The sequence below is a fragment of the Dermacentor variabilis genome, chromosome 1, assembly GCF_050947875.1.
Source record: "Dermacentor variabilis isolate Ectoservices chromosome 1, ASM5094787v1, whole genome shotgun sequence".
Classification (NCBI taxonomy): domain Eukaryota; kingdom Metazoa; phylum Arthropoda; class Arachnida; order Ixodida; family Ixodidae; genus Dermacentor; species Dermacentor variabilis.
The window spans coordinates 137,636,447-137,661,697 of record NC_134568.1 but is presented as its reverse complement, the minus strand read 5'-3'; the positions used below and the strand labels follow the sequence as shown (position 1 = coordinate 137,661,697).

The following is a 25,251-nucleotide window of genomic DNA, read 5'->3' as shown; positions in this document are numbered from 1 at the left end:
AAATTTGTGCCCACAGTAGCATTATTCTTAAAATTTATATGCAGAAATCTCTCTAAAACAAAGTCTGTGTAATGTAACGTAGAAAAAACAGCTTTTTCAAAACTCACATTGCTAAAATATACAAAATGAGAAAAATGCCTTCAAAGATTCACAATTGTTGTTTCATTTGTACCTTACATGTGGCCTCTAAGAGCACCCTGAAACATATGTAGGGTGTTCTTCTTGCCTTCTGTATTCTTTGGCAGGAATGGTTTTAATCTCCTGCTTTTTTTTGGGGGGGGGGGGGGCACTCTTGCACTCTGCTGCATTCGCTGTCACCTTGGACACACACTATTCTAAGCTCTTTTCCAAATTATATGCTGTATGTGTGCCGCAAACAATTCCCAACTTCTCAAGCATTCTCTAAATCCCCCTTTTGCAGCATTTAATTTTATGACAGCCAGAGCTGTGGTGCTTCGAAACACCAAAAAGAGATATTCGGCATCAGGAAAAATGCTGTGTCGATCTCTCACGGTGGCCTGGAAAGCCCGGAGTGCGAGCCACTTTTGCATAAGGTCCCTCACTTGACACAGGCTGTGCCACGTGGCTTCATGAAATGATGCCGCTTAGCAAAGCAGTGGTTGGTGCAGAACTTCAGGGACATTTTACAGATGCAAATGTGGTCACTAGAAATGGCAAAGGGACGATAGAGCACATGCACCAGAAACGGTGGTCGAAAATGGTTTGAATGCGCAAAGCTGCATGTCGCAGGAAACCGGGTGACCATGCAAAGCCTCATGTGGCAGTTAATTGTAGTCAAGTGACACCATCTGCATAAATAGTGCCTTTAGTATTTCTTCAATTGCAGTTACTGCACAAATTTTTTTTTTTTTTCCTTTTGACTTCATTTATCAGTCTTTGCACACGTCCTATCACATCTCTGATGCCACTGTTTGAGTTTATAAAGAAAGATGAGAATGACCTTTACAGTGGCCTTTTCCTCACACCGTGAACGCACTTCCAGAATGATGGTCGTGGGAACATCTCTATAATTCAAGGCGCTACCAGCCTACATAAAAGTACAAATTGCTGGTTTATGAACACGCAAATGTAGCTGAAATGTGGCAGGCACCTTCTTGATTAGTTGAGGAACATGAAACTGCAAGGAACTCTTAAACGCATTTTTTGGAGAAAAATTGCTATTTTTTTGCCCCATGTTCCTTCCTAATAAAGGCTTGTTTTTAATGTACAAGGGTTCCTCTAATGCATCGTTCATGAACAAGTAAAAAATACAAGCAAGTATTTTGCAGTTACTTGATAAAGATGAGTAGTTTCAACATGTCGTCATCCATGCCGTCCCACTCCTGAAGTTCATGCTTCTGGAACTCCACAAGCTGCTCATCAAGAATATACTGAGCAAGTGGCTTTTTTCGCTCCAGCTCCTGAATATTATTACTGGGGAGATTAAAGAAAGAAAAAAAAAGCAGAAGAGATATTTTTAAGAAGCACTCTATACAAAATTTTTTGCTGCAGTTCTAGCTTGAACAACCACAGAATGACAGTGAACTGCAAAAACATATGAATCAGTATACACTTTAGCAGAAATTTTTTTTTCAAATTTTTCTGTGGTTTCCTTTTTTGTCTTGACAAAATTTGTGTAATGCAAAGTCATCATACTGATGCACTCATGTAAAATATGTCACTTTAACAAAACTACCTTTCAAATGGCAAATGACTACCAGTTACACTACTATTTGTCATGTAATTATAAATACATTATGCCTCCTACAGTGCTAAGAGCATTAAAATAGTCCCCACAAACTTTTGTAATGTAATGAATAAGCCCACTAAACTGCCAGGTAAAAGCATCATGAACACTTCGAGTCAAATAATGCCCTGCTACATAGCACAAAACCTACAATTTTTTCACTCAAAAGACCACATGTCCTTCACAGAGACTGTCAAAGTGACAAAAAGCAACTTTCAGCTCTTCGCAGCTCTGCTTACATAATAACCCTCTGGAAGAATTCTTGTAGGAGGAAATGGGAAAGATGGTGCCCTTTCGTAACCAGGACACTTTTTCATAAGTTTATTGAAGAGTTACAGGGCTTCTTTAACAGCTTTACTAACCTAATAGTAAAATACAGAAGAATTTTTTTTTGGTTGCAGACATTTTGTGCACAATCTCTGCCCATTGTGTTTACTCATAGAAAATTTACTGACATTCAGTGTTTAAACACAAGATTTCGGCAACTCAGACGGACATCTCACCTTACAGCTGCAGTGTTTCCTGCACTGATGCAGAAGGTGTTGTGGTCTTATGCTCATGGTAGTTAACACTGCGTTTAAGATATACTGAATTGAATTCTGGGGTTTTACGTGCCAAAACCATGATTTTATTATGATGCACGCCATAGCAGGGGACTCTGGATTAATTTCGACCACACAGGGTTCTTTTAATGTGTACCCAATGCACGATACACAGGTGCTTTTGCATTTCACCCCTATCAAAATGCAAAGCCTCCGTGGCTAGGATTTGATCCCACAACCTCGTGCTTAGCAGCGCAACACCATAACTACTGAGACCACCCCGATGGGTGTTTAATATATATTAAAGGGGAAAAACATTCCAGTTATTTTTCGGTACTCCCCCCTTATAATGCAAGCTTGTGGCTCTAATACTGATTGTGGCAACTCAGACAAGCACAACATGGCAAACAGTGAAAGTCAAAATTTTCAATCCACTAATTATTGAGCACCCTGTCGAAGCAAGAAACTGAACCTCACCATGATATTCTTGCAATTAGTCTGTTCAGAAGAAACAGTTAAATTCTACATAAGTGATTTCACCATGTGCAGATGTTCAATTACATTTGCACACATGACACAATGGATCCTTTCTAAGGTTGAACACACATCAAGTTTGTCATATAAAACCTCCACAAAAATGGGTTTTTGCAACATCTAGCATTCATTTCTGTCTGGCAGTCTGCAATGCTTGCTCTTAATCATAATTTAGACCAAACATGATTCCACAAACCAGGGGTATTTTATTTCACAGAGAACTATGGCAGCTTATCAGCCAATGGCCACAGTCCCCTTCACACCAAACATTAATTTCTAGTCGTCACCCTCGGCACAACCCTTCGTCATGGTGAACACACCCTGTAATTCTTAGCGCCCTGCAAACAACTGTAACTAGTGTGGCTTCCCAATGCAACTGCCACCTAGAAAATAAAATTTTAGCTCACTGCGAGTTGCAGACATTTCATCAGGCCTGTGCACACTCCCACTAGCAAGAAAATGAGCAGAAAACCAATTCCCCCAAAAAAGAAAGCATTCAAAGCTTTCACAAGAACATACAATTACTTGTAAAGATGGTGCAGACAGACAGGAAGAAATGAGGTGGGAACAGAAAGGGTAAAGTCAACAGCAGCCTGGGATCATGTGGCAAATTATCATGATGGCTTGACACACTCTCACAGACTAGACACACACACGCACACACACACAAACTAGGAGGAGGCAGGACGAGCGCTCGTTCTGTCTTCTAGTGTGTGTGTGTGTGTGTGTGCGTGTGTGTGCCGGTGTGCCGTCGCGCTACAATCCAAGTTACCAATCATAGCCTTTACAATACAACTGCTGTGAAAGTAGTTTCTTCTGACACATATCTGCCTTGCCTCTCAGAACGTTCGCGCAGAGTTACGGGGAATAGGCATGACGATCCGAAGATTTGTAAATCAGCAGCAGCTAGGCCATCTCAGGACGCGTAAATAAATCTGCACGGTCAAGGTCACAAGCACAGACATTCCGCTTCAGTCACTGCCATCAATAAGTACTCGAGGTCATCAGGAAGGCTATCCGTACGGGAAGTTATCGATTAAAGGCACTTGTCTTCATAACCGCCGTCAGAAGGAATCTCCTACTGGCCCAGTTCCTAAAACTTCCACGACGAACAAGAGCCTGCGAAGCCGCGCTCAAGGCTTCTCAAAGTTAGAAATGACGAACGGAACAATTAAATCGGAGGTTCTATTTTCTAACGACAGATTTCATTTTACATTCTTTTCGCCCTTTTTCGTGGGCTCGGACATGGCACGGACGGCGACGTACCCTAACTGGGGGTGCCGTCATCACCGCTGGGACCGCTCGGCGCGACGCATGGTATGGAAAATGCAATGGAAACAGTGGAAAACACCGACTCAAGTCATTGCGCTCAGCGTTAGCCTTTGGATCAGTGTGCGTCGGACTTCAGACCCATTTTCTGTCTGCCGTTCCCGACGATCGGCATTCCGGACAAGGAACAACCGCAGCTTCAACAAGCCGCCGTGAGACGTCAGTGACCGTGCTCGTGCCATAAAAACTGTCGCCGTATCACTAACCAATGTCTAACCAATCACTAACCAATCACTTAATCTTGCGCTGGTGCTAGCGAGGCAAATCAGCAGGCCACGCAAGTACCGATACGTCAGCAGAAACGGCTCACGAAACGCTGAAACCGAACCATAAAAGATGAAAACGTGCGACCTGTCAGCCAATTACCCTACCGAGTTTTTTCGATGGAACGGGCTGATAATGGGCAACAAGTCAAAGAGATGCTTGATGACATCATCCATCTAGCTGCCCATGTGCATTCCCCACCGTGCCGGTATGTGCCGACGTGTTCGTGAAAGGTAAACACAACCTTCAGTTTCTACAAGGCTGTACGGACGTGTATCCATCACAGCTAACCGACAACGCCTGGAGGAGAGGGGGGGGGGGGGTCTTTTAATTGAAACGCAATTATGTAATCGGAACGACGCGCTACTGCTACAGTCGAAGACTGCCGTCATCACGTGCGACAAGTTCACATTCCCTCCCGATTTCACCTATGTGCACCTCACTTCCACATTTGCGCATGGCTTGGCGACGAAGGACGTGTCGTTCACGCCGCAGAAAAACGCAAGCAACTGTGCCGCAAGAGTAACGCGATGGCAATGAAGCATTTTACAAGCTCCATCGGCAGTGACTGGTTGTAAGCACTTCGTGATTCAGCACTTCAGCAGAGCGGCTGACGGGGCATCTGTACTGACGTCACCGTCAGTACAGATGCATTTTCTGTGCGAAAAGAGCGATAAGTAAGCCCCATAGATACAGGCCTCGCTGCACGCCTTGTGCAGAACTAGCGCTGTCATGTCTTCTTGAAATGACTGAAAGGCGTGCAGACATCTTGCCATGAAATGTTGAATAAACATTTTGTGGCAAGAGGTTTTTGAATATGTTTTCAAAACATCTGCCTCAAACAGTGCAACTGGACATTGCTGTTTTTGACCGTGAATCATTTTTTGTACATTGTATATCTAAATTGTTATAATTTGTAAACATTCAGGAAGGTTCATTTAGTTTCTAAATGTATTTACTGCCTTGATTCAAGACAAAGTAACATGCATGCATTTAAATGCACTTAGGATAACAGAATTCACTAATTGCATAATATGGCCACCTAGGAGGTGAAAAAAAAATATATAAAACAAACAACATGTAATTACGGCAGGCAAGGAAATTCTACATTTCCCATAACAGGATGTGTGCATACAGATAACAGAGCTCTTGTGCAATTCTCCGTGTAGATATGTATATATAGAGGCTTCTCATTTGCTGACAATCCTTGTAACATATATGTACCTAGGCAGAACAAACCAATGGACCACAGCTGATATTGCATTATGCGATGTGTAGCGCTGTAGCACAAAAGGGACACGCAAGAGTCAAGACAACAGAGTAATCTCATCTTCTCTTTCATCTTACGTGCCCCGTTTTTGCTACGCATTCATTGTGGGTGAAGAAAAACCACACGGACGCTGGTGTCTGGCGTCACACAAATTATATTTTTGCTGAGTCCGCTCAATCAAGCGGAATTCCGCCGATTCCACTGCTCACACACCGTCAGAGTGCTGGACGCGTCGTCATCTTTTGTTACCGAACCATTGTGGCATGTAGTGCGCTACAGGGCCAACCTTCTAGCGAGGAAGTTGTGTGCTAGACGAATGGCAAAGTGCGGATGGCGGTGGTGCAAAATGCACGCGACGAGTAGGACTGGCCTGGTTTGGAGGGAACGTGACAGCAAAAGTGGCTAAAGCGTCAGAGTCCAAGTAGGCAGGCTTCAGACGGTCGACGGAGACCGTATCTCCCTGGCCATTGATGAGTAATAGAAAGTTTTTAGGTGTACGCTTGAGTACTTTGAATGGACCATTATACAGGGACCTTAAGGGAGGTTGCACATCGTTGAGGCGCACAAAGATGCGTGTGCAGTTCTCGAGGCCAGGGTTGACGTATACACGCCGGGAAGAACGTCATTGTCAAGGGGGAACGACAGTACACATAGCGCTGCGTAGACAGTAGGCGTAGTCTGAAACGTCAGCAGGTACAGTGGAAGAGTCATTGAAGAATTTGCCATGGACTGATAGAGTGGTGCCAAACGTGGGCTCGGCGGCGCTGGTGGAAGAGTCACTGCTAAGAGCAGTGCGGATGCCAAGCATAACAAAAGGAAGGCGCTCGATCCATGATGAAGAAAAAGTCGAAGCCATGAGAGAAGCCTTCAGTTCGCGGTGAAAATGTTCAATGATCCCATTGGATATAGGGTGGTAAGAGGTAGTCTTGATGTGATTGATGCCGAGTAGCCGAGATAGATCGGCAAACAATGGTAAGTCAAATTGACGACCACGGTCAGTTGTAATGGTGGAAGGGACACTGTAGCAGCTAATCCAGAGTGTGATGAGTGCTCGAGCTATCGACTCCGCCATTATGTCAAGGAGGGGCATTGCTTCAGGCCATCTGGTGAACCTGTCAATGCAGGTTAATAGATAGCGATGGTTCCCACAGGGAGGAAGGGGGCCAACAATACTGACATGCAGATGGCTGAAGCGGGCGTCTGGGGATGCCCATCGTGAACAATCGCAACAGTAGTAGATGGAAGCGCTCCAACGACGTGGTCAAACATGGTCAACTGCGAACTGAGGCAGTGATGAAGGAACAAGGATTCGATGGTAATGAACCAAAGTTCCGAGTCCGACGACCAGAACTCCGGGAGCTTGAGAGCGGAGACCTTGGGATCACAGGGTAGTGGTGCTGGCAGCAGTACTTGATCGGAAGAATCCGAGGCCACAGCTGTTTGCATAGAAGACAGACTGCGAAGACAGCGGGGCTCGAGTTCCTTGCAGTGGTAGGCCCAGCGAAGCGGCTGAGGCACCCGGAGCCGAGAGCGATGACGCGAAGTCCGAACTCACCAATTTGTGGGTGAAGAAAAACCACACAGGCGCTGGTGTCTGGTGCCACACAAATTATATTTTAGCCGAGCCCGCTCAATCAGGCAGAAGCCTGATTCCGCCAATTACACTGCTTGCGCACCGTCAGCATATTGGACGTGCCGTCGTGGTCTTTTGTGACCGGACCATTGTGGAATGCAGTAGTGTGCTACAACGTTTATATGTCTAAGGTTTAGTCTTTCTATGAGAAATCAGGCAGCTATTCTTTTGAAGTCACATATGGCCTCAAGTACATGAAACGTCAGACTCCGTGCATATAACAAACACAGTGGTGCGTGCCAGCACTGAGCTGCACAAGATGCTCAGAAGGGCCAACATGATGTAGTGGCTAAGGCACATGGGTTAAGGCATGCAACTTGGGAACATGAGGTTTCACACATTTGAATGCTGCTTTGGTGGGCTTTTTTTTTTTTTCCAGCACAGCTTTTCTTTTTTCTTTTTTATGATCGCATAAATTGCTATTGCTGTTTGTTCCAATATAAATTAATTGTGATTACTGATGTTGAATTCATTCACAAATGTAAATAAAGGCCTAAAAATGATCACGAACTTCCCCCAAGAAGTTTCCCGGACATCTAATAACATAGCATTAGCACAGGTACAGGAGGTTTTCTAGAAGTGTACATTCAAATAATGTTTAAACTGAGACTTCCTTTAAACATTTTGCTTATCCATTAAAGTATTATACACATTCTTTAGCTCTTTCTGTGTTTCGTGGGGTTGCACGCCGTCGTGCCCAAGCCAGCTATCCTGTCCAGAAAGAGAGAAAGACAAAAGTCTGCCAATAGTACAAAAAGGCATTGTTTTCGGAATGTTGACATTTTCTATGCTGAAAGGCAGGTTGCTGTTGTTTAAAGAGATCAGTGACAACCAGTGGCATAGCTAGGGTGTGGCGCACCAAGCACCTGTGCCCCCTCGTTCCAATTCCCAGTCAAATTTGTGCCCCCCGAAAAAAAAATTCTGGCTACGCTATTGGTGACAACTACCATGCGTTTGCTGCCCAGCATGAAGGCAGTACAGTTGTAGTTTGCAGGCAACTTGCATGGTTGTAATTGTGGCAGACATAGATATGATACAGAAGAACATGTTGTTTGGCTAGTTAGCACTTACTTAGCATAATGATTAAAAAATTATGGGGTCTTACGTGCCAAAGCCACTTTCTGATTATGAGGCATGCCGTAGTGGAGGACTCAAAAAATTTCGACCACCTGGGGTTTTTTAACGTGCACCTAAATCTAAGTACACGGGTGTTTTCGCATTTCGTCCCCACCGAAATGCGGCCGCCGTGGCCGGGATTCGATCCTGCGACCTCGTGCTCAGCAGCCTAACACCATAGCCACTGAACAACCACGGCGGGTTAGCATAATGATGGTAAGCTCTAAAATGCAAAGAAAACATGCACTTTACCATAAACCTCAGAAGTTAGCAGAAAAGGAAAATTTTCTACTATTTTAACTGTGATACCAGTTGCATGGTAATTTTAGAAGAAAATCATGTCTAAGTATTTTCAGATAAGAACAGTCATAAGCATAAGATACATTGGACAGCAAAAATTGGTGCATCTCCATAACAAGTTTATCATATCAGAACAATACTCCCTAGTGTCGTTATAGTACAAGGACATTGCAACTGCTTCTTGTGTAACAACTTCCATTTGTATGAAGCAGCAAGATCTGTCCACACATTGTAAATGAAAAATTTTTCAATGCATGCTTCTGTTTCACTAAGAAAATGTCTAGGAAAAAGGTGACTTGTAAACTCGCTGAATGATGAAACTTTAAATACCTTTAAATTAACTTTGTGTTATTTAATGCTCTTGTAATGCAATCAAATAAGCACTAAATTTTCTGCGTGAACATGCGAGAAACAACAAATATGGCTTCTTGAGCAGCAAGCTAAAAAAATTAGGTCTTCTTCAGTAATTCTGTTATGTACTATAAATTTATTATTTTTCGTTGAAACCCTTCTTAAAATCATGTGTGCACAGGCTGGTCTTACCAAGAGACAAACAGCTTCTTAAAAATTTGACAACAAAAAAAAGAAATAGAAAGAGAAACAATGAAGATTTATGTCAAACAAATTTGTATATTCAGTGTTTTCATGAAAAAAATATATAGGCCTCCGCTGGTGTGTTGAATGTGTAGTCAGAGGGCCAAATATTTTGGCACATAGAAAAGGCATTCAGGGCATCAAAACAGGCACTTATGGTTGCGTGTTAGATACTAAACAATCGAAAATATACACAATATGTTTAGTCAAAAATTCATTTAACCTACTGCAGGTGCGCACGAAAGATATGATTACAGTTAAAAGATTTAGGCTACACTTTTCCAATTTGTATAACAGATAAAAGCAAATACTTCATACTATTTTGAACAGTTCACTGATAAAACATCAAGTTAATTTAATTAATTGTGTGCCTCTATACATAGAAACAGGTCAGGGTAGTGTGAACGAATTCAGCACTGTTAAATCTCTGCCTTACAATTTCCATGTTTAACAAATATGTTCTTCTAATGTCCAAAACTGAAGCGGCATCAATAATGTATCCATTTCTTATGTGTGCCAAACTTCGTGATCACAGTGTAGGGCTTAACTTAATTTTGTTCTTCCTCCCAGATGGCAACTACCAAGAGGGGAGATTTGAACAATACCATAGTACCACCACCTATGCCAAATGACACACTGTGAATGATGTGGCCAAGGATACATGAGTTGGTTAGCCCCTTAACGGCCCATTTAAAAGAATATTGTACTAAAATATTTCTTTATGATGTGAAAGGTATTATTTATTTATTTATTTATTTATTTATTTATTTACTTATTTATTTACATATTCTTCATGGGCTCCTATTTGGAGTATTGTGTGAGCGGGGATGATACACTGACATTGTCAAAATAATGTGAGCATGTGAAAACAAGCAAACAAGAACAAAGAAACAGGAATTATGCAAAAGCCAATAGCAAAAAAGAACACTGTCAAGTTGCCATAAAAGTTGTCATTGCGCAAGGCAAAACTTTGCTATACTTAGTTCAAATGAAATATCAAGCAATAACAGCGTATTAGTTATCACTAAGCAGCGTTATAAGTGGTTAACATTGCGTTTCTGAATGCTCCAATAAGATGTTTAAAGTGCAAGCATTTTTCTGGAAACACATTTATAGCAAGGGGCAATTATTAACCTTACTAATATTTATTGCCCACTTCCCTCCTAAAACTCTACGAAAAAGAAAAAGAAAGGTTGGTTCAAGTAGTGCATTCAGTTGATTTGAAATGCACTGTTCCACAACTGATGCCATCCAAACTACTGATTACTAACGGTGTGGTAGCACTCGGCACACGACCCTCTTCACAAGGCCCAGCGACTGTCTCATTCACATTTGCATCGTCCTTGGAGTCGCTGTTGCCTAGAGTGCTGTCAATGTCTTCACCACTTGAAGAATGAAATGACAAGTTGACATTCTCGTCACTCTATCACCATCCAACACATAGCAATCTACTGCACTAACATGCCGTACGAATGATGTGATGACAAGTTTGTTTGACAGCGAGGGATAATATTATGCAAACAGGATGACCTCAGCACACAACACATGCTGCCATCTAGTGTGAAAAAAAAAGTTTTCACGGTAAACACAAATCTTTTACCACTAGCACATGACAGAGCAATCATTAGGCAAAAGAATTACTTGTGGATTACTGTTACCTAAAAAAAATAATTAAATTTCGGGGATTTACGTGCCAAAACCAAGATATGATTATGAGGCACGCCATAGTGGGGGACCCTGGATTAATTTTTATCACCTAGAGTTCTTTAACAGGTCCCCGAAATGGTTTGGGCAAATTTTGTAGACGCGTAGGGTACAGCTACAGTAAAACATTCGTGCCACAATTTTAGTGAAGCGTCTGATATGAAGAGAGCTACGGACAATTACAAGTTACTGTCCTCCCTAGCCAGGCTTTTCCTCCTCAACTCATTTACCAAGCGATCGGGGCTAAGCTTCACCTTCACTGGCTCTGCGTCATGATGCGACATTGTGTCATCTACTTCCTGCGTCTTGGAGCCAGCACAATGTAGTCAGCATGTGAAGCCTCTCCAACTTGTTGATCCCCAGTCGAGCTATCCGAGCAGCGTGCATTGTGAACGTTCTGTCGCCGAGCTGAGTGTATACGATATTATAGTAAACACAGGCGAGCTGGGCATTTTTACGGATAGGTAGAAGCGTAAAAATGTGAGCAGCCTGCATGGTGCAGCCAGCTGGTGGCGTAGAGCTCAATCAGCCAAACACAGAGCTAATATTGCTGTAACCAAGTGTAGAACATTTTTAAAACTGTTGAAGACAAAATGCGTTCACAATTACACTGCTGCTGAAAATTTACACCAGCAGCAAAGTAGAATACACTTGGTTAGTGCTATATTAGCTATGTGTTTGTCTGGCTGAGCTCTGCACCACCAGGTGGCTGCATCCTGCAGGCCGCTCACATCTGCACTGCTAAACAATGTCCAGTCCACCTGCATTTACCAGAATACCATACACACTAAAGCTCTCTTGGTAGTAATCTTGCAGCATTAAGTGACAGCTGCAAACATGTCAGTCCTGGCACTGATCGGATGCCGACAGCCTGATACGCTGCAGCCACTCCACTCACCTGTTACCTTGCAGAGGGACACAATGTTGCAGCTTGACATGTTCCTTGACAGCCCACAATGCAAGAAGGCTGATTCATGGTCCTCGCGAAAAGAAGCCTCGAGATCAAAACTAACCGTGCAGCTCGCATCAACACGGAGCACTATGTAACACAAGCGGACAACACTTGCCGTGTGCCAGAAGAGCGTAAGTGTATTGATCAATTGTTGTGTATTCTCCATTACCTTTTTTTTTCATAGAAACAAATTAACCACCATTCTAACCATTACACACAGTATTTGTTCACTATGAAGTTGGAAAAATTATCGCTGGTGCAAGGTGAGCAGCCAATCGGATAGCTCACCCAACTGTCACACGTGCCCACTGCGTAGATGGTGATGGAGTGACTGAAAACTCAGGGGAGCGGCGCTACTGCGATCGGTAGTGATTCACATTTTTAAAACGTTTCCTTATAATAAATCACACACATTACACGGAGCGCTTAAAAGTGTCAATAATCAGAAGGACCAGAAGGACCTACCCCAATGACTCAGTCCGCGGGTACAAAATTGTTTCAGGGTACCTTTAACGTGCACCCAATGCACGGTACACCGGTGTTTTTGCATTTCGCCCCCATCGAAATGCGGCCACGGTGACCGGGATTTGATCCCGCACCCTCGGGCATGGAAGTACAACACCAAAGCCACAAAGCCACCACGGCAAGTGTTACTGTAATCTAAAAATATATTTGATGTTGGGTGCTTTAAATTAAAACTTTTAGCAACTTCCTAGAACAATGGCCAACCACAAATACTGTTGATTATATGTAGGTAACGAGGTGTCCCAAGATGGTAGGTCAACGTATAAGAAGTGTCCGTTGTTCCAGGTCATGTCTCAAAGGGAGTGATGCATGCTCATAACTATTTACATTATTGACATTAATGATCCAAGATCTTCCTCACCCCACCTTACAGTTCTGATTTTACACCTCATTTTAATAATCCTACGTGAATTAGTCAAAGTTCAGATAGGATAGGCTATGCGGGAGACAGAGGTAACTGACGCAACAGTACTTCGCTGGAAGTGAGAAATCTAAAACAGGGTTAGAAAGGAAGGAAATTTTGAAAGTTCCACATTGTTAACAAAAATGCAGTAGAACCTCGGTCATACATTTCTGAAAAAAAAAAATGCGAGAAAAAAATGTACTAACCAGGAAAACGTACGATCCGAAATAACTAAAAAATTTCGACATACTCAACTATTGTTGACATCTACGTAATGCGAAGCGTCGCGCGGATGGTTGCAGCACGAGAAACTGACACGCATAGAGCTGGTGGTGCTCCAGCAGCCCGAGACGCGTTGTTTTCCTATTGCGTGGTGTTTTAAGAGGGCAACGGGAAACCGAAACGAAATTGAGCTGATGGGCGACGCCTGCAGCAGGGAAAGGCGGTACATTTGGATTATCGCATACCAAAAGCATGCAGTATGCTACCAATCACACTACACACCACGTGCTGTAAAACGGATAGGTGATGATGCTTATCAAGTAGGTTTGGTGGCGATAGCTGTGAATGCGGTGTGCGACGACCCGGGCGGAGATTTGCTGGTACCGGAGTAAGAAACACTGCATGCCGTCGTTTTCACGTGAGACGGATAGCTATATACAATTCTCTATCATGGACACCTCGAGCCTTTTCTTGCTCACATGGGATCTACACTATTAAACAAATGTACACCCTTTGGGTCGTATCTTGCCACACAACAATAATCGTCATCTGTCTTGCTTGCGTTTCCTTTCTTGAATATGCTATGCTCATTACTTTCCTGTTGAGAGTCCTCTGTCGTGCTGATAACGCGCATGCCGTTCGTGACTTAGAAGTACCGGGCTCGCAGTGTTAAAGGAAGGGTACGACACTAAGGGTTTAATTTTGCTTAAGAGAGTAGCACTCTCTTAAGTGCAGCGGTGGCGTAGAGGTAGAGCATCCACCTCGCATGCAAGAGGACCGTGGCTCGAATCCCGGTGCTGCGCATTTTCCACCGGATTAAAAAAATAATTTAAAAAACCGCGTGTTGATAAAATTGCATAAACAGGCCTGGAGTGCGGCCTAATCCCGGTGACCAGAACCGGCAACGCACTCCCTCACCAGAGCAGGTTTGGCCACCCTGGTGAAGTACTTGGCCACAACCTCCTATATGAATACAACAATCAAACCCCGGCCCTCAGTCACCAGCAACTGTTAAGCATGTGACCACGGTGGCAGTCAGACCTGTAACGCAGCAGAGGGTGCTAAGAACCTCTGGGTCCAGACAGGCCGCCATTGGAATCTGAACCTGGCAACGTTTAACGCTAGAATGTTATCTAGTGCGGCAAGTCTAGCAGTGCTATTGGAGGAATTAACGGGCAGTAAATGAGATATAATAGGGCTCAGTGAAGTTAGGAGGACAAAATAAGCATATACAGTGCTAAAATGCGGGCACGTCCTGTGCTACCGGGACTTAGCGGAGAGACGAGAACTAGGAGTCGAATTCCTGATTGATAAGGATATTGCTGGTAACATACAGGAATTCTATAGCATTAACGAGAGGGTGGCATGTCTTCTTGTGAAACTTAATAACAAGTACAAATTGAAGATCGTACAGGTCTACGCCCCTACATCCAGTCATGATGACCAGGAAGTCAAAAGCTTCTATGAGGACGTGGAATCGGCAATGTGTAAAGTCAAAACCAAATACACTACACTGATCGGCGACTTCAATGCCAAGGTAGGCAAGAAGCAGGCTGGAGACAAGTCAGTGGGGGAATATGGCATAGACACTAGGAATAGCAGGGGAGAGTTATTAGTAGACTTTGCAGAACAGAATAATATGCGGATAATGAATACCTCCTTCCGCAAGCGGGATAGCCGAAAGTGGACGTGGAGGAGCCCGAATGACGAGACTAGAAATGAAATAGACTTTATACTCTGCGCTAACCCTGGCATCACACAAGATGTGGGCGTGCTCGGCAAGGTGCGCTGCAGTGACCATATGATGGTAAGAACTCGAATTAGCCTAGACTTGAAGGGGGAACGGAAGAAACTGGTACATAAGAAGCCGATCAATGATTTAGCGGTAAGAGGGAAAATAGAGGAATTCCGGATCAAGCTACAGAACAGATATTCGGCTTTAACTCAGGGAAGAGGACCTTAGTGTTGAAGCAATGAAGGACAATCTTATGGGCATCATTAAGGAGTGTGCAATAGAAGTTGGTGGTAACTCCGTTATACAGGATATCAGTAAGCTATCACAGGAGACGAAAGATCTGATCAAGAAATGCCAATGTATGAAAGCCTCTAACCCTACAGCTAGAACAGAACTGGCGGAGCTTTCCAAGTTAATCAACAAGCGTAAGACAGCTGACATAAGGAATATGGCTAGAATTGAACATGCTCTTAGGAAAGGAGGAAGCCTAAAAGCAGTGAAGAAGAAACTAGGAATGGGCAAGAATCAGATGTATGCGTTAAGAGACAAAGCCGGCAATATCATTACTAATATGGATGAGATAGTTCAAGTGGCTGAGGAGTTCTATAGAGATTTATACAGTACCAGTGGCACCCACGACGATAATGGGAGAGAGAATAGTCTAGAGGAATTCAACATCCCGCAAGTAACGCCGGAAGAAGTAAAGAAAGCCTTGGGAGCTATGCAAAGGGGGAAGTCACCTGGGGAGGATCAGGTAACAGCAGATTTGTTGAAGGACGGTGGGCAAATTGTTCTAGAAAAACTGGCGACCCTGTATACGCAATGCCTCATGACCTCGAGCGTACTGGAATCTTGGAAGAACCCCAACATAATCCTAATCCATAACAAAGGGGACGCCAAAGACTTAAAAAATTATAGACCCATCAGCTTACTGTCCGTTGCCTACAAAGTATTTACTAAGGTAATTGCAAATAGAATCAGGATTACCTTAGACTTCTGTCAACCAAAGGATCAGGCAGGATTCCGTAAAGACTACTCAACAATAGACCATATTCACACTATCAATCAAGTGATAGAGAAATGTGCGGAATATAACCAACCCTTATATATAGCTTTCATTGATTACGAGAAAGCGTTTGGTTCAGTCGAAACCTCAGCAGTCATGGAGGCATTATGAAATCAGGGTGTAGACGAGCCGTATGTAAAAATACTGAAAGATATCTATAGCGGCTCCACAGCCACCGTAGTCCTACATAAAGGAAGCAACAAAATCCCGATAAAGAAAGGCGTCAGGCAGAGAGATACAATCTCTCCAATGCTATTCACAGCGTGTTTACAGGAGGTATTCAGAGACCTGGATTGGGAAGAATTGGGGATAAGAGTTAATGGAGAATACCTTAGTAACTTGCGATTCGCTGATGATATTGCCTTGCTTAGTAACTCAGGGGACCAGTTGCAATGCATGTTTACTGACCTGGAGAGGCAAAGCAGAAGGGTGGGTCTAAAAATTAATCTGCAGAAAACTAAAGTAATGTTTAACAGTCTTGGAAGAGAACAGCAGTTTACGAAAGGTAGCGAGGCACTGGAAGTGGTAAGGGAATACATCTACTTAGGGCAGGTAGTGACCGCGGATCCGGATCATGAGACTGAAATAATCAGAAGAATAAGAATGGGCTGGGGTGCATTTGGCAGGCATTCTAAGATCATGAACAGCAGGTTGTCATTATCCCTCAAGAGAAAAGTGTATAACAGCTGTGTCTTACCAGTACTCACTTGCGGGCATAAGCTTGGAGGCTTACGAAAAGGGTTCTACTTAAATTGAGGACAATGCAATGAGCTATGGAAAGAAGAATTATAGGTGTAACGTTAAGAGATAAGAAAAAGAGCAGATTGGGGGAAGGAACAAACGCGAGTTAATGACACCTTAGTTGACATCAAGAAAAAGAAATGGGCATGGGCAGAACATGTAATGAGGAGGGAAGATAACCGATGGTCAGTAAGGGTTACAGACTGGATTCCAAGGGAAGGGAAGCGTAGCAGGTGGCGGCAGAAAGTTAGGTGGGCGGATGAGATTAAGAAGTTTGCAGAGGCAACATGGCCACAATTGGCACATGAGCGGGGTAGTTGGAGAAGTATGGGAGAGGCCTTTGCCCTGCAGTGGGTGTAACCAGGCTGATGATGATGATGAAGGAAGTAGCGGCTAGAAAACATATACGATCGCAATCTGCAGCAGGGAACGGCAGCATGTTTCGGTTACCGCCTACCAAAAGCGTGTGCTATGCTTCCGACAGCACCATACGCTGCGAAACAGGATGCTCATTGCAATAGGATTGGCTGTGACAGCTGTGAATGCCACGTCACACGACCCCGGAAAAGATTTGCTGGTACCGAAATGAGAAGCTGAGTGTGCGCCGGTGTTGTTTTCACGTGAGTAGGGCGGGCGAGCATTGCAGTGAAGCTTTTGTGGAGGGTAGCTATATACTGCCTCACACACTTTCTCGTTTACATGGGCTCTAGCGGCCGGGAAACGTATCATACGATCGCAGTTTGGCAACGTATTGAACGTTGGTGCCGAAAAATCATGTTTTCCAGGAATGTATGAACCGTAAAAAATGAGTATAACTATCGGGTCATTTGGTGTACTCAATTGCAAACGTTGGTGCCTGGAAAACATACGTAATGGGAATGTATCAACGAGGTTCTACTGCATACTTCTACAGCAACTTTATGAAAAAAATGTGTAATTGTCTTCTGTGAACATGGTCCAGTTTTGCCTTCAATAGAGCAGTGGAAGGATTTGTAAGAAGAGACGTGTTACTTTTGGTATGACCTTCAATACAAGTGGGTTAGTTCTAATGGAATACCTGTGCTCTATGCGTGGGAGAAAATAAAATAAATAAAGAGATCAATGCAGTAAACAGCCAAACGTAACAAACCTATCAATCCTTAGGAACCTCAGTGATGCCCTTACATGCCTTGCAGAAAAGTACAACTTTGGCATGACCACCAGGTTAATACTATTGACAATGCCAGGTACACATGCGCCACAACATGTGGTGGAGTCTTTCATGGAAGCATCGCTTTCATTTCGAAATGGGACAACACAAAACATAAAGGCACACACAACACAAGGAAACAAAGGCACAAAGCACCTTGTTCTTCCATGCTGTTTCATTTCAATATGAAAAGCATACAAACTAGTCCAGTTTTCCATCCATTAGAACTTTCACTTTAGCTGCCATCAAAAAAGAAGTTTCCAATTTACTTGCACCCTTGGCCCCTGAAGGTTGTCATGGATTAACAAAGTTCATCAGAAGTTATTTGCCACCTGTCAATCAATGCCTTTATAACTTCATGGTACTAGTTAATTCACTAATAAAATATTTTTCCATTTCTCTATTCCTCTATAAATTCGTTGGCAGAGTTCATATTCTGAAGTAACTCTGCTTGCAGTAAAACTCCTGTTACAGTAAACATTCAGCTCCCCCAAATGGTTCAAAGCAACAATGATCTACCATGCTAAGTAAAGCCAAGTATCAAGGAAGTGTACAAAGTATGCAATATCATGCACCTAAGAAAGTTTTAATATGTGCTAGCGCTGAAAAGAACTAGCTGATAGGATACCTTTTAGGATGGCTCACACCTCTCTCAACCAAGAAGGGATGTGATGTAGCCACACAGTGTTAGGTGACCGCTCAGCAAACACATACAAGAGTGCCATCACCCCCCCCACCCCCATCTCTCGCCCATAAAAAAGACAAGTCTGTTTCCAACAGACACATTTGATTTTGATATAGAAAAAAAGGCACCTAGTTCCCTTCAAAATAATCTCCTCTGGAGTCAATACATACGTCCAAACTTTTCTCCCACTCTTTGAAGCACCTTTGGGACTCCTCGAGTATAATGCTAATGAGGGTCCCTGCAGAGCTGTCTTCACCTTGTGCGTGGAGCAAATCTCTTTATTGAAATTATTTCTTTGTCGGAAGCAAAAAAAAATACTAATAAAGCAAAAAATTACAGGAAGCTTGGTGGGTGAGGAACGCCAGCCTATCCTGAGAGGCTATATATACACCATGTCAAAAACAAAGCTGTGTGTGAGCTGGGGCACTGTCATGACGAAGAAACCTATCAACCACATTCAACAACTTTGGGTGTTTCCTGCGTACGTTCTCTCTCAATCATCTGAACACCTCAAATTAAAAGTGCTGATCGACAGTCTATCCAGGAGAAACAAATTCCTGCTGCACAATTCCACAAACTACAAAAAAAAAAAAGAAAAATAAGAAACTATGACCATCGTCTTCACACAAGCGTACTTACAGCATTCTTTTTTTTCCATCTTGATGAAGATAGTCTTTTTTGGCTCGAAACCTGTTTGGTTTCAGTCGTACCCATAGCATGAGCTTTTATCACTCGTGATGATCTCAGATGGTTTGCGTCACATTTTACATGATTTTTCAAATCCTTGCACAAATTGAAACTAGCTTTCTTTTTCTTTTCTTTGAGCTTGCAGGGAACAAACTTTGGGGCAACGTGTCTCATGTCCAAGTACATGCTCAAAATATACTTACAAGAACTCCAACTCACACGAGCAGCTTCTGAAATAATGCGAATTGTGTGGCACCGACCCTCCTCCATTTTTTGTCAAATTTTTTTGACAATTTCAAGGGTACAACTGGTTGAAGGTCAGCAAAAATAAGGATGGTGTTTAACGCTAATTTATCCTCTTGCAACCTCCCAAACCACTCAAAACATTGTGTACAGCTGAGTGCCTTCTCCATAAGTGTCGTCTGAAGCACTGCAAGTGTTTATGTGGTCATTCTTCCGAAGAGGAAACATAATCTCAAGCAGATTCACTGTCTATTATGAACAGACGCCACAATGTCGCAAGAGTAGACAACAGCTCGGACAACTGTCAACGCAAACATGCATATTTCATGGTGACATCAGCTTAGTTACTGACTTGTGAAGTGTCCACTCACACCGACCTAGCAGGAGAACACAACAATACAATTATGAAAAGCTCCATGAAGCCAGCATTTTTTTTTTATTTCCCCCCCCCCCACCATAAATATGCAGCACCATCTGCCTAAGTCCACAGCAGTACACAATAATTCTTAACCTTTTCAGTGTCTCTGATGTACCTGCACATTCCCTCTTTGTGACACACATGGCATTCATATCGAAGAGCTAGTCGGAGTTGTCACAACAGAAGTACTACGTGCGATTGTGGCCGAATGGTTAGAGCATCAGGCTGCTGTGTTGGGGGACTGAGGTTTGGTCCCACTATCGCCCACGTAATTAAATTTTTTTAAAGTGCATGCGATTCGGCAAGACAGCAGCACCCAGTAGCCATAGTCGGGAAAGTCCGGGAGGGTCCGCAAATAAAGCTTAGCTTTAAAGCATTAGTACTTTTCCTCCTGAAGAAGAGGGAAAAGGGGAGAAGCACTGGGGAGAAGCAACTGCAGTGCAAAAGATTTCCGTTACTTTCATAACGCAAGAAGAAAGAGCCCAAAGCAACATTTAATAAAGTACCAAGTGTTAAGTCTGGCTATGCAACCTGTCAAGCAAATGAGCGCTCTAGATATCTTCAAGCATGCTCATTACAGTAAGCTGCGCGGAGTGGCACCAGCAAATACTACCAAGTGTATTGTGGTCAAAATTCTAACAGAAAGACAAAAGCAAACACAAATCCGCAGAAGCAAAGTTAACAACGAAGCAGACCAAAGACTGACAAGTAGTACACAGTACTGCTAACAGCACAATAATAATAATAATAATAATAATAATAATAATAATAATAGGGGTTTTAGGTGCCAAAAACAAGTTATGGTTACGAGACATGCCGTAGTGGGGGACTCTGCATTAATTTTGACCACCTGGGGTTACTTAGCATGCACCCAATGCACAGTACACGAGCGTTTTTGCATTTCACCCCCATCAAACTTTCTAAGAGCACAAATGAGGACAAGCAGAAGCCACTAACCTCTTAGGACGCTTCCCAGGAATGATGCGGTCTGAGTCAGGCAACTGGGGCAATGGAACAACAAACGTGTAGGGCTCCACTGGCTCCAGGTTATCTCCTCCATCTTCCCAGATGGTAGCATCAATGTATCTGACTATAGTGAACAGCCTTTTATTGGGATTGTCCTCCTGAAATTTGAATGCCAACGGTATCCGAACTCTCCCTTGTTGCTGTGCAAGGCACTGCAGGACAATGCTGTATGTTGTGCCGGCTTCAATGGGCACCTGTGTAATGGGTCACAACATAAAAAAACGAAGCATGGAATCAGCCACTGAATGCAGCAATAAAAGTGGGGGCAACTCTGTAAAATCAAATTTTGAATTTCTCAAGTTTTCTGTATAAATTTGGCTGGCTTAGCTAGCTTAGAAATTGAAACCATAAGTCAAGGATTAGCAGCAGAAAAGTGTATGCCCTTCAGGGGGATGGTCATTTCTATGCTGATAAAAGTGTGTTAAGCAGCTTTTTCTCAGGGCATAAAGTCTTGTCACTGCATACACCATTTTTTCAAAAGATGTGCGGCAAATTGCAACAACATTTCATGGCTACTTTGACAGTTTCGTGAAAGAATCGGGGCAAGTGAAGGACTCAACTGAGTGAACTAACAGTCACCAAAAGTTAAGGCACTTCATTTTCTACATGGCTAGAAGTCAACTGCTGACCTAGTTTCAAGCCTTTTCTTCCAGCTACAGCTGTTATAACAAATTAGTAGTATTGTAACTGCCTTAATTTCTTTTGTGCCATGAACAAGCTGGGTTCGCCTACTTGTTTCTGATAAAAATGACCAAGAACAGGCTCAGCTTCTCAATTATACTTTTCACTTGCATATTGCTGTTAAGCTTCACTTTTGCAATAAATGGTCATATTTTATAAACAAATGCTTAAAACATTGTGTACGTTGTTTTTCATAAAGGGTTAAGCAGTAAACTTTGGTCATCTTTAGTCAGAATCCACGATAGTGAAAAAAGGAGGTTTGGGCCGCTCCCATGGCAGTCATTTCCCATGTGGCGTCCCAATACACCTTGGGAGCATACTCAGGTTGGGGACAAACACCCCTTTTCAAACATTGAATTCCCATATAGCGCAGCATCTGGCTGGGAGCGCGCTTGTACCTATTTTACTGGTAGGTACCTGGAGGCAGCTCTAGTCTGCCTCCCACGCCACGGTGGATGCTCTCCAACAGTCATCTGTGGTTGGACAAGGAGCGCCCAGACACCCCGCACATAATCTCTGTAGGGCCCCCTTTCGAAATGCAAACCCCGACAACAGCCAAGAACCAAGCCAGGGGACATCTCTACCCATTAGAAAAACTGGCGAGTTTCCGGCGGCACCAGGATTTGAATCCAGTACCTCCCACATATGGGGCAGATGCTCTACCACTAGACCACCACTGCAGAAGTTAAGTTTGAATGCTGAAGAAGTACACTCTGTTGCCCCAGAAGCTCCCTTCTCATATTCCAAGGCATATGCTGAAGAGAAAACATCTTGCCCCAGATACTAATCCTTCACATTTCTCACGTTTCCTGAGCAAATATTTTGACAAAAATCGTAGAAGGCACATGAAAAACACTGATAGTTGAGCAGGAAAGCATGTTGGAAGTGGGCTGCCTCATGGAAATGGTTCAGAGAATACACCGAGCCCAAGCACATCTCTGCATAGTTTCGCACCTAGGCCACCTAACTTTTCCAATAGTTTCATGCCAGAATGAGGGAAATCAGCCACTAGTGTCCGAGTGCACAGGAATGATGGGTTTGCCTAAACTTCATCCTTCTTACAATTTTGTGGATTCCTATATAAAGTGTTCTTGAAGCTTGCTTTTTGTTATAGCTTTGTTGCACAGCAATCATTAGACTCCTTTAGCCCCGCATTTCTACCACTCACAGTTTAGTTATGCACCAGAAATTATGCAACTTATTGTGAATGTAAAACACCTAACTGGTCTAAAGAAATGTTATGAGGCCAGCATGCAACTCGTTTGAGAACCATAAAACAATCGAACTGCAATGTACTTTCTCAACAAGTTCTCCCCAAATTGTAGAAAAATGCATCCATTGCACCCACGATTCCCACGGCAACTGAACAATATCGGGGTCAGATTTCCATTGAGTAATCTTTGCATCTAACTCTGTGACCCTTTCTTGTCTCGTCTTTTTGGGCCAGCTCCAGGGCTAAGTAAGTTAATATTAGATGGGCCAGGTTGTGACACACAGCGCTTGATTTCAGCACTGCAGGTTATGTGCACATTGTTTGAACACCACTGAAAACATTTAGAACAATGTTGTGCAAAACACTGATAGTCTTACTGCACAAACCACTGCACTAGCTATAGCTGCCACTGCTTCCTCCTACAATTTTTCTTGTGCACAAAGACAGTTGAACAGTGATCATCTGAAACTAGAACTACAATAAACTTGTCAGCCATGATGTCAGTCAGCCATACAAAAACAGTTAAAGGTAGAAGTGAAGCTGCAGTGGCTTAATTTTACATGTTCGAAAATGGGCGTCTTGAATACCCTGAGAAATGCAATGGCTTATCTGCTTGGCTCTGCAACTAATGCCTAAAGGTAATCAAGTACCACATACAGTTGAAACTCGATTTAATGAAGTGATGACCATGCTCGAATTATTTCGTTAAATCAGGAAGTTCTCAAAATCGAGAAAGGAATTTTTTTGCTCCTTCGAAATCTAAAATTGTAACATAGCCATGTGCAAAAACTACCGCAGCATTGTATTTACCACTAATCCAGCTATCCGTCACACAAACAATGAAATAATGGAAGCAACCACCGCCACGTGGCTCCTACCGAGGCGGTGTTGAGTCGCTGTTCCGTGCATGAACGCAGCGTGCAGCCTTGTCAAAATAAAGCTAGGGCTGTGACTAGGGCACCTAGAAGGCTTAACGCGATAGCTTTAGAATGCATGCTCGCAGAAAAGCCTGTCTGTGTAAAAATTAGAAAGAAATCACGGCCTTTTTTACTCATTTATTTCAGGAAAAACTTCGTTAAATCGAGTTCGGCCAAGTTAGTTTCGTTAATTCGGGTTGATGACAACATTTAACCCTATGGGTACCTGACGGGGAAGGGAAATTTCTTCGTAAAATCTGGTTTCGTTAGATCAAATTTTAACTATACTGAAATTTTAGTATCCTGTATTGCACAAACTTTTTTATGCAAATATATTTTATGACAATATCATAGCTTCTTATAGAGTTGCAAGTCCAGCTTCTAGCCATGTTAGTACAATATTAACTGCACAATCTTTAGAAAGGTAATAAATATCTGTACACAATGTCCTTCCAGCAGAAGCAAAATAGGCAGTGCATCATTATACAAAGAAACAGCCTCCAACATGTTTAATGTTCCTTATAAGCACCAGTTTGGCATTGGATAAGCTGTGATGCATGTCTTTATGAAATAACCTTTGTAGTTGAGAGACTAAGCAGATAAGGGATCATACTTGAGGAAGCCTACATTACACCTACCCTCTATGTTCTAGTTTCAATCAAATAAACACGGTTCTTCAATTCAGGGCCGAGATATTATAACAATTCTATTCCAATGTCATTCCTTGTCACACTTCAGTGGTCAAGGCAGGACTCTGCCTGCATTATCAGCTGATCACCTAGCCATGAGCAGTTGATAAGTGAGGCATAGAATAAAGCAGAGGGAATGGCTACATTATGCTGACCTAGAAGTATTTTATGGTGAAAGCCTTATATGCCCCATGAAGTGAAAAATCCAGCAAGCATCTGGCGTTAACGTTCGATGGCAAGAAAACCATCATGACCAAGTGATGACATCACATTCCGAGTGCTGGGCCTACTGCGGCTCACACTGCAAAATCTCATGGGGAACAGCCACGGCGTCAGACGGACGACATGGCCCACACCCAAAAAAACGACCTGGCCCACTCGCAAAATTGGATTAAGGTGTATTAAAGTGGATTACAGTGGATTAAGGTTGGTACAAATTAGAGCAAGGTGGGTTAAGGTAGAGTTTTAATTTAAGGTAATAACTTAGAAAAGTCATAATACTTTCGCATTCAAATCACGTAACGATACATAAGTGACTGTCACTTTTTCTTTTTATTTATTTACCAGAGAGCCTTTAGCAATTAAAAAATAAGTAAAACAATTTAGTTCCTTGATTTCACGATTATTGTGCAGTAGAAATTGATGCAATCTGGCACTGTGATCTAAAGTAAATTAGTGCGAGCACAGCCATCATACAAAAGAGACATGACAAAGCACTCAATTTCAATTTACATCTTTACTGCATCACAGGCACTTAGATAGGAATCATGTGCACAGCAAACGGTAAAACAACTGCAATCGCCAGCTCAATGAAAGATATGATATT

The 25,251-nt window shown here is 42.9% G+C and overlaps 1 protein-coding gene across 2 annotated transcripts in view; it reads right to left on the bottom strand.

Moving 5' to 3' along the window:
- LOC142585288 (putative helicase MOV-10) overlaps positions 1–25,251 on the bottom strand; it is a 119,161-nt gene that overhangs the window by 81,142 nt on the left and 12,768 nt on the right. For both annotated transcript variants that reach the window (XM_075695931.1, XM_075695941.1), the window contains exons 3-4: positions 20,857–21,119; positions 1,294–1,434 (exon numbers count right to left, since the gene is read on the bottom strand). In XM_075695931.1, coding sequence (XP_075552046.1) covers positions 1,294–1,434; positions 20,857–21,119 — 404 coding nt within the window. The remainder of the gene's footprint in view (positions 1–1,293; positions 1,435–20,856; positions 21,120–25,251) is intronic.